At 39.5% G+C, this 10,633-nt stretch overlaps 1 protein-coding gene across 1 annotated transcript; it reads left to right on the forward strand.

Moving 5' to 3' along the window:
- The first annotated feature begins 2,816 nt into the window (after positions 1-2,816).
- On the forward strand, positions 2,817-10,633 carry SMG8 (SMG8 nonsense mediated mRNA decay factor). Its single transcript, XM_069078192.1, has 4 exons — positions 2,817-4,612; positions 5,171-5,316; positions 6,127-6,999; positions 7,740-10,633. The coding sequence occupies exons 1-4, from the start codon at positions 2,845-2,847 to the stop codon at positions 7,935-7,937; spliced, it is 2,985 nt and encodes a 994-aa protein (XP_068934293.1). The 5' UTR covers positions 2,817-2,844; the 3' UTR covers positions 7,938-10,633.

The following is a 10,633-nucleotide window of genomic DNA, read 5'->3' on the forward strand; positions in this document are numbered from 1 at the left end:
ACACACATTAACACACACGAAGTACACACATGAAGTAAATAAAGTATGCTTCAATCTGCACTCAAAATTCATCAGTTGTCTCTGAAAGTGGATAGCATTTTTCATCATGGGTCCTTTATTTACTTGAGTCTTGAGTCATTATCTTGATTAGAGAGCTAGCTAAGTCTTTCACAGTTGATCATCCTTACAATATTGCTGTTACCATGTACAATGTTCTCCTGGTTCTGCTCACTTTACTCATCAGTTCATTTAAGTCTTCCCAGGTTTTTTTTTTGAAACTATTCTGCTCATCATTTCATAGTATTCCATCACAATCATATACCACAACTTGTTTATCCATTCCCCAATTGATGGGCATCCCCTCAATTTCCAATTTTTTGCCACCACAAAAATTTATGGTGAAAATTTGAGGGGTGGCCAGGTGGCTCAGTGAGTAAGAGCACCGGCTCCAGTGTCGGGAAGACCTGGGGATCAAATCTGGGCTCAGATACTCAGCACCACCCAGAAATAACTGGCCATGTAACCTTGAGCAAGTTACTTAACCCTGATTGCTTAAAAAAAAATTTTTTTAAAGAAAATTTGAGGAAACTTAAGTGAGTAACTTTTAAATTTGTTACACTAATGGGCAAAAAAGAGCTATTTTTAAAAAAAATGATCAGAAAAAAATAGAATACAGACTTCACATTTCAATACTCCTATCATTCATACAAGAGAAAGAGAAGAAAAAAATCAAACGAGAAAATAAAACTTCTAGTTTCCTTTTTTGTATTAGAAAACTTGCCCCAAGTACTAAAAATTGAATTAGTTCATTAGGTTAATGACTTTACCCTAGCATTAATCATTGGACATTTCTTGTATGTTCACTAAATATTCACGGTGTTTTCCATCTCTCAACTGATAGAAATCATAGTATCATAAATTTAGAGATGGATGTTACCTGAGAGCTCATCTACTCTATTTTATCTCTAAATTAATAATCCTATTATGTGGCATTTTTCAGATGAGGAAATTGAGGCCCCAAGAAATTAACTAATTTTCCCAAGTTCACATAAATCCAGCATTCTTTTCACTACAGCAATCATTTTTAAAAATTTATTTATTTATTTCAGTTTACAACATTCGGTTCCACATTCCCTTGATTTTCAAATTTCCTCCCCCTCCTCTTCCCCTCTCCCCTCTCATGGTACTGCGATCATTTTAGAAAAATAAATTTTGTTATTAACAAACCTAATGGGGCAATGTGGAATGAGAGATGGTTTTTTTTTTTTAATAAAGAACTTTTACTTGCCTAATCTAATGGCCTTTTCTAAATTCTTGGCCTCCAACATTGTTGATCACCCTCTCCTGGATATTCTCCCCTCTCTAGGTTTCATCACTGCTCTCTTCTGGTTTTCCTCCTTCCTAACTGTTCCTCAGTCTCCTTTGCTCTGTTTTTTTTTTTTAATCCATACTCTGTCTTGGACCTTTTTCTCTTTTTCCTCTATTCTACCTCACTTTGTGATTTCATCATCTCTCATAAATTTAATTATCATCTCTTCACAGATGATTCCCAGATCTATAAATTCAGCTCTGATCTTTCCCCTAAAATTCAGTTCTATATATCATCTACTGCCTTTTGGACATACTGAATTGGGTATCAGCTCAACATGTCCAAACAGAACTCATGATTTTTTCTACCAAATCCTCCCTTCTTCCTTGGCTTTTCTATTGTGTGCATCATGATTTTCCTTGTCATCCAGGCTTGCAACCTCAATGTCATTTTCAATTTCTCAGTATCCCTCATCCGACATATCAATCTTTTGTCAAATCTTATCATTTCTACCTTTACAACATCTCTTGAATATGCCCTCTTCTTTCCATGCACATAGCTACTATAACATAAGTACGTCATCTCTTTTTTGTATTATTGCTATAACTTCCTAATTGGTATTCCTGCCTAAAGGCTCTCCCTGATGTAATCCAATCTTGACTCAGTTACCAATGTGATTTCCCTAAAGTACACATCTGACTGTTTCAATCCCTTACACAATAGGTCTACTTGCTGTTTCTCAAAAATGGCACTACATTTCCATCTTATTGAGGCTAGCTGTGTGTCAGAACAAGTCACTTTGACTCTTTGAACCTCAGTTTCCTCATCTGTTAAATGGCGATGATAACACCTACCTCACCGGGTTATTTTGAATAGAGAGATGGGTCTGGAATCAGGAGGACCAGCATTCGGACGCTTTTAGACATTTACTAGCTGTGTGACCTTGGGCAAATCAGTTAATGTCCGTTTGCCTCAGTTTCCTCATCTGTAAAAAGCGGATAATAATAACACCTACCTTCCAGAGTTGTTGGGAGAATGAAATGAGACAAATATTTGCAAAGCACTTAGTACAGTGCCTAGCACACAGTAAGCGATATATAAATGTTAGCTGTTATTATAATATGGGTAATGCTTTGTAAATTAAAACCTCTAAGTTCTTAGCTCTAAGAGCCATCATCATCTTCATCTCTTATCTTCATCATCACCATTATTTCTCCCTAAGGCTGCTTTTCCTTGGTTTAGGATAGAGATTAACTAAGGCAAACTCCATGGGAATGAATGGTTACAGTCACATTTCCAGTAGTCCAGGAGGGGAAATGGGCATCCTCAAGTGAAAGCCGAAAGACGAATGAAAGGGGACAAAAAATCCTCAAAGCAGAAGTTGGGATATTATAAAAAGAAAACAGGTGGCAAGGAGCAGCAGCTGGGGAAGTCGATGGAGCACGGACCGGAAGTAGGGTTGACAGCACTCTGGATGCCGGAAGGGTATTCAGGACGGACCGGGACCGGAAGGAGCGGGAGAGCGGTGAGGCATCATGGCGGGCCCGGTCAGCCTGCGGGAGCTGCTGCTCGGGGCAGCGGCGGGGACCGGCGCTGCGAGCCCCGCAGGGTCCCAGACGGAGGGCAGCGGCGGCGGGGCGGGCGGGGCGGAGCCGCCGTGGCGGGAGGATGAGATCTGCGTGGTGGGAATCTTTGGCAAGACGGCGCTGCGTCTCGGCTCCGAGAAGTTCTCGCTGGTGAACACCGTGTGCGACCGGCAGGTCTTTCCCCTGTTTCGCTGCCAGGACCCGGCGGAACCAGGACCCGGGTCGGGCGGCGAGGCCGGGGCCGTGGGGGAGGCCGGCGGAGCTGGGGATGCCGGGGCCGGCGGCGGGGAGTCGGCTCGGGCGAGCGTGGCAGCCCCAGAAGCGACCAAGGAGGACCCGACCTCCCACGACTACAGCCTCCTCCAGGCCTACTACAACCAAGAAAGCAAAGTCCTGTACCTGCTGCTCACGTCCATCTGTGACAACTCGCAGCTGCTCCGAGCCTGCCGAGCCCTGCAGAGCGGGGAGGTCGGAGGGGGCCTCTCCTCTCTGCCTCATGCAGAAGCCCACGAGTTCTGGAAGCACCAAGAGAAGCTGCAGTGCCTCAGCCTCCTCTACCTCTTCTCCGTCTGTCACATCCTTCTCTTGGTACACCCCACCTGCTCCTTTGATATCACTTACGACCGGGTCTTCCGAGCTCTGGATGGACTGAGGCAGAAGGTGCTGCCCCTCCTCAAGACTGCCATCAAGGACTGCCCGGTGGGCAAAGACTGGAAGCTAAACTGCAGGCCTTGCCCACCCAGACTCCTCTTTCTCTTTCAACTCAATGGGGCCCTCAAGGTGGACCCTCCCCGGAACCAAGACCCAGCCCATCCAGATAAGCCCAAGAAGCACTCACCCAAAAGGAGGCTCCAGCATGCCTTAGAGGACCAGATCTACCGCATCTTTCGGAAGAGTCGTGTCCTGACCAATCAGAGTATCAACTGCCTCTTCACCGTTCCTGCCAACCAGGCTTTTGTGTACATTGTGCCTGGAGGGCAGGAGGAAGACCCAGTAGGCATGTTGTTGGACCAGCTTCGGAGCCACTGCACTGTGAAAGACCCTGAGTCCCTGTTGGTCCCTGCACCCCTTTCTGGACCTAGGCGATACCAGGTGATGAGACAGCACAGTCGTCAACAACTTTCCTTCCATATAGAGAACAGCAGCAGCTCCAGCTCTTCTTCAGGCCAGCTTGTGGATTTCACCCTCCGAGAGTTTCTGTGGCAGCATGTTGAGCTGGTACTAAGCAAGAAAGGTTTTGACGACAGTGTGGGCAGGAACCCACAGCCTTCCCACTTTGAACTCCCTACTTATCAGAAGTGGATTGCAGCTGCTTCAAAATTATATGAAGTAGCCATTGATGGGAAAGAGGAAGACCCTGCTTCTCCCACAGGAGAAATAACCTCCAAGATTTTAAGCAGTATCAAAGTTCTGGAGGGATTTTTGGATATTGACACAAAGTTCTCAGAAAACCGTTGTCAGAAAGCATTGCCCATGGCTCACAGTGCCTACCAGTCCAACCTGCCCCATAATTACACAATGACTGTCCATAAGAATCAGCTTGCCCAGGCTCTTCGGGTATATAGCCAACATGCCCGGGGCCCTGCCTTTCACAAATATGCCATGCAGTTGCATGAAGACTGCTACAAATTTTGGAGCAATGGTCACCAACTTTGTGAGGAGAGGAGCTTAACAGATCAACACTGTGTACATAAATTTCACTCACTACCTAAATCAGGTAGCTGAAATTTTCTTAATTGTATTGAAGTTACTTTGTTTCATCTGAGTTTTTGTTTTGGTTCATAAGAGAATCCTACATATTTAGAAAGGGACAGGTTTGTTTTTTTCCAGCAAAACCTAGTATGTCCACCAATAATTTTTACCAATATTAAAGAATGAGAAACTAGCCTTATGAATATCAGTTGATTAACAAATAACGGGGAAATAGAATTAAAATTTTTCAACTAAATATTAACTAGCTATGAAAAGGGTATATATTGAACTCTAACTTGATTGGATTATAGCAAAGTTTAATAATTCTTTATTAAGCACATATTTCTAACAAGGCACTATATGCCAGATACTGTTTGGTCAGTGTGATGTTGGTAAGCAACAAGGAAGATTCACAAGAATCCTTAAATCTTTAAAGCAAGTTTCTTCTGCCATATACTCTAGACTTCTGTCTCTTAGAGAATTTTTCAAAAGAAGTTCTGGGGTTGAAAATAGTAGAATTTATATTAAGCTTGACTTTCTCTTGGTATTTGTGAAGTAAATATTGCCCATTGATCTATTATAGGAGAAAAGCCCGAAGCTGATAGAAATCCTCCTGTCTTGTATCACAACAGCAGAGCTCGATCCACTGGTGCCTGTAATTGTGGAAGGAAGCAAGCACCTCGAGATGACCCCTTTGATATCAAAGCAGCTAATTATGACTTTTATCAGGTAGTTACTTAATATTCATTTTCATTTGTTTTCTGAATGCCAGATAATTGAGGAAGAATTGTTTAATTGCTTTATTGGAAAAATTTAACATTGAACTGCAATATAGCCTGTTAACTATTAACATTTAAATTAATTTATCAGCATATAAAGCATCTTTGTTTACTTTTTTGCAGAGTTTGGGGGGCGGGGGTCTCAAGGAATGGAACATTGCATATAGTACAGATTTTTTTTCCCTAAATATTGATTTTGCTAAATTTTCTTTCCCTTTTTTCTTTTTTTCAAAAAAAGCCATATTATGAGGGAATGGCTCTCTTAGGGGAGGAACATAAGGGAAATGCAGGTGATATTAAAAGATAGCAGTAAAAACTTTATTTAAAAAAAGTATTGTGGAAGGATAGGAGTCACACAGGATGGGCAGACGTGGATGGCAGGCAGTCTGCATGTGTGGAGAGTATATCCAGATGGATTAGATCATAGGTTGAGTATGAAGCATCATACCAATTTTTCAGTTACTCCCTCTAAGTACTCATTAGACTTCCTTGTCCATTCATTTTCATTCACTTTTCCTTTATATTGTTATAGTTAGTTAATGTACATAGAAAATTCCTACTGGAGGAGAGAGATGTGATAACTGTGTTGGTATGGTTTTACTGTATGCTTATAAAAAGAGCTAACTATGATCGATCTGACATTGGTTTTCATAAATGTTAAATTACAGTGGTTGGTAATTTGGCTTACATGACGGATTTTGATACTGTTTTTAAGCCTGTTGCCTGAAATAAAGGATTAATTGTATTACATTTTTCATAGCTTCTAGAAGAAAAATGTTGTGGAAAACTGGATCATATCAATTTCCCAATATTTGAGCCAAGTACCCCTGATCCTGCTCCTGCCAAAAATGAATCATCACCTGCCCCTCCAGATACAGATGCTGAGAAACTTAAAGAAAAAGAACCTCAAACCCAAGGAGACAGCACAAGCCTGAGTTTAGCATTGAGTCTTGGTCAGTCAACTGACAGCTTAGGCACATATCCAGCTGATCCACAAGCAGGAGGAGACAACCCTGAAGCTCATGGGCAAGGGGAAGTAAAAACTGAGAAACGTCCAAACTTGGTAGATCGTCAGGCATCCACTGTTGAGTATCTCCCAGGCATGCTACATTCAAATTGCCCTAAAGGTCTTTTACCCAAATTTTCCAGCTGGTCTTTGGTCAAATTAGGCCCTGCTAAGTCTTATAACTTTCATACTGGCTTAGACCAACAGGGTTTCATTCCAGGAACAAATTATCTTATGCCCTGGGACATTGTCATCAGGACAAGATCTGAAGATGAGGGAGACTTAGACACAAACTCTTGGCCAGCTCCAAATAAAGCTGTTCCTGGAAAGAGAAGTTCCGTTGTCATGGGGAGAGGAAGGCGGCGAGATGACATAGCTCGAGCTTTTGTGGGATTTGAGTATGAAGACTCTCGTGGTCGAAGGTTCATGTGCTCTGGCCCTGACAAAGTGATGAAAGTAATGGGAAGCGGACCAAAGGAATCTGCAATCAAAGCCCTCAATAGTGATATGCCCTTATATATTCTGTCATCATCTCAAGGTCGAGGACTAAAACCACACTATGCTCAGCTTATGAGGCTTTTTATTGTGGTTCCTGATGCTCCTTTACAGATAATACTAATGCCTCAGGTAAGGAAGAAAAAAGAAGAATACTGTCATTCAATGACACCAAAAAACACTTTGTTTTAAAATTATAAAAAGTAATTCACTGAGCAATAAGTTACTTGAATGCCTTTTATGTACATTCTGCAATGCCAGGCAAAACTTAAACTTTTTGAGACAGAATTGATTTCTGAAAAGGAGAAGTAAAGAATGTTGGTTTTCCCAACCAATTCATCCTATTAAAATATGGCAATTTAATTCAGGGATTGGGATTTCAATTTTAAATCTCTAGGGAAAGACTGTACTCATTGCTATTTGAAATTTATTATAGACCAAATTGATCAGATAGACTATTATAAACCAAATAGATTGGATATGTGTGTGTATATATATGTATAATATATGTATATATATTATATGTATATATACATAATAATGTATATATATTTTTATGTGTGTATATATATTGCTTTTTGGAGAGCAGTTGGGGTTAAGTGACTTGCCCAAGGTCACATGGCTAGTTTTTGTGTTAAGTGTCTGAGGCCAAATTTGAACTCAGGTCCTCCTGATTCCAGGGCTGGTGCTCTATTCACTGGGCCACCTAGCCGCCCCTGGATATGTATAATTTTAGAGATGTAGATATATCTGCTCAGTCATATGTTATTCAAGCCCAATGATTAACTCTTTAGGATATTGTACCACTGATGTGTGTTGTTAAATTACTTTTTTGAGAAATAAAGGTATTTTTTCTTTACATTTTTTTCCAGGTTCAACCAGGCCCACCACCTTGTCCAGTATTTTACCCTGAGAAGCAGGAAATCACTCTTCCACCTGATGGACTGTGGGTACTAAGGTTCCCTTATGCTTATGTGACTGATCGTGGACCTTGTTTTCCTCCCAAGGAAAACGTGCAGTTAATGAGCTACAAGGTCATTCGAGGGGTTCTTAAAGCAGTTACACAGTAGTGTTTTCCAAACAGATCAATTCTGTTCTTGAACTGCTTTTTCAACTCAACATGGCTTTTAATTACAAGGGTTAACATCTGGACAGTAATTGTTACATTATTTGGGAATATTGTTGCTGTTTATTGGGAATACAATTCACCTTCCTAATAAAAATTGGATGTTCTCAAAAGGAACAAGAAAGATACAGTTATTACTGTTGATCCCTCTTATTTCCTTCTTTTGTGTTTCAGTGTTCCACATTAAAACGTTACCTTCTGTACTTGAATTTGCATCCCAAAATGTTGAAAAATGAAAGATAATCCTGGTACTGGATAAAATAGATGTTTGGATTAGGATTTTCATTGAGGTAGTTATTAAAAATTTCTTCAAAACAGAGGAATATTTGATAAGGTAAATCTGGTAAGAGTGAAAGGTGGTTTGGCTGCTTAAATTAAATACTTATTTATCAAATATTATTGTATCTGTTAAGGCTTTTTTGTGGGTTTTTTTTTTTTTACCAATACATTCTTGGGCCAAAGATGGACCAATTTTTAAGACAAGCACTGAAATTAACTGAAATAATATTAGGCCAAATTTTTAATGTAAAAATGCATTTTTAGACATTTATGCCATGAAACAGTTCATTGAGACATAGGATCTTCTTAACCCTTGATGGTAGACATGAATAAAGATAGTGGTGCTGATATGTCAGACTTATTTGATAACCGTTTCAGCATAATTGAGCAGCTCTAGATACCAGCACGGTTAAATGTATTTTCTTTTTCTATTGGTGCTTTTTACTTTTATTAATATCACTGTCATGTCTCAATCTTCTCCTTACCCCTGAAATAGAAGCTTCCTATATAAACAATAAGTACATTTAGAAAAAGCAAGTTAATACATTGACTGTACCTGAAAATGTATACCTTATTCTGCACCTGTTGCCTACCACCTCTTTGTCTAGGCAGGAAGAAGCATACTTTCCATAAAGTCCTCTGAAGTCACAATTGGGCACTGCATTGATTGCAGAGTTATGAGGTACTTTAATTTTTTTTGTTACTTTGTTGTGGTCATTGTATAAATTGTTCTCTTGGGTATGCTCTGTGTCAGTTTGTCTTTACGATTTTGTGAGATTTTATTTGTCATTTCTTGTGGTGTAATATTCCATTGGGGTGACTGGGTGGTGCAGATATATTCTGGAGTCAGGAGTCACCAGAGTCAGAAAGCTCTTTGATATTAGAAAAACTGCTACTATATATATGTGTGTATGTGTATACATATATATATACATATATTTATAAATATTTTAACATACAGACTTTTTCCTCTATCAGTCACCTCCTTGAGGTATAATATTGCTATGTCAAATGATGTATAGTTTAGTGTAGTGGTGTCCAACTCAAATATAAATGGGGGCCACCAAACTGTACATAAGGATTCCTATGGGCTTCGTATTGACTTGGAAAATCACATATGCACATTATCTATGTTTTATTTATTTTGTTAAATATTTCCCAGTTGCATTTTAATCTTGCTTAGGTCATACTTGGTGTTCAGTGTCTGACAACTTCTGGTTTAGTGAATTTTTTTCCATATAATTCCAAATTGGTTTTTTTTTTGGAGAGGCTGTTAGGGCAGTTGGGGTTAAGTGACTTGCCCAAGGTCACACAGCTAGTTTTGTGTTAAATGTCTGAGGCTGGATTTGAACTCAGGTTCTTCTGACTCCAGGGCCGGTATTCACTGCACCACCTAGCCACCCCAAATTCCAAATTGTTTACCAAAACTTTGGGCCAATTCACAGCTCCACTGTCAGTACATTAGTGTTCATGCCTTCACACAAGGCCCCCAACATTATAATTTTATCCTCTTGTCATCTTCGTCAAACTAGTGGGCATAATAAGATGAAATCTCAGAGTTGTCTTTATGAAAGCCTTCAAATTTTTTGTTATTGAAACCGTTCATTTAATCCTCTAATCACCTCTATCCCATATTTAGTTAGCTAAGGTTGTCCAGGATACCTACTTCCATTTGCAAATAATCTTATAAGTGATATGCAGTTTTTTATATTTAGGCCATGTATCCAATTGGAGCTTATTTTGTGATAGATGTTGATGTTGATCTAGCCCTAATTTTTTTTTCTTAGCCCTAATTTTTACTAGGCTACTTTACATTTTTTTTAAAGCAGATTTTCTTGAATAGGGAGAAGCAGTTATTAGTGCTTCATTTTAAACTACAAGAGAAAAATATGTAATGAGGCAACTTTTTTCCAAAGCCAGTAAGTTTGTTAGGTGTATTTTTTTTTTGCCCATATAACTGTGTCTTCATTAAGTAAATGAGAACTGAACTGGTAAGGATTATTGTTTGTATCCTTCCTCTCCTTAGAGCCCTACCATAATCTATTGTCTTTCATGCTAGATTTCTGAAGTCTTGGCACCTTGCATACTTATTCCTGGGGAGCGGGGAGAGGGGAGTTTGTCCTGAATATCAGCCTTCATTTCTTAGGCACTAGATTACTCTGTGGGACAACTACAACTTCTTGTTGTTTTTGAAATTTATTCTTTATGGCCAGCAGCTACATAAGGTAGAAATTAAAGGTCTTTGGGAGCGTGTGTCTGTTGAACAAATAATATTTTTAGTGTTCTTTTAATTTTTGGTATTACTTTTTATTTGGTGGAACTTTAATCTTGTTTAAAGTTAATAAATAACTTTTTTCCATA

Source organism: Petaurus breviceps, unplaced genomic scaffold, assembly GCF_028583685.1.
Source record: "Petaurus breviceps papuanus isolate PSGF00001 unplaced genomic scaffold, PetGlider_PUasm1.0 91023, whole genome shotgun sequence".
NCBI lineage: Eukaryota > Metazoa > Chordata > Mammalia > Diprotodontia > Petauridae > Petaurus > Petaurus breviceps.

Excerpts from the sequence above, each read along its gene's own strand:
- SMG8 (XM_069078192.1), top strand. The coding sequence starts at position 2,845 with ATGGCGGGCCCGGTCAGCCTGCGGGAGCTGCTGCTCGGGGCAGCGGCG. Across the intron at positions 4,613-5,170 it reads TCACTCACTACCTAAATCAG|GAGAAAAGCCCGAAGCTGAT; the intron begins GTAGCTGAAATT and ends GATCTATTATAG. Across the intron at positions 5,317-6,126 it reads CTAATTATGACTTTTATCAG|CTTCTAGAAGAAAAATGTTG; the intron begins GTAGTTACTTAA and ends CATTTTTCATAG.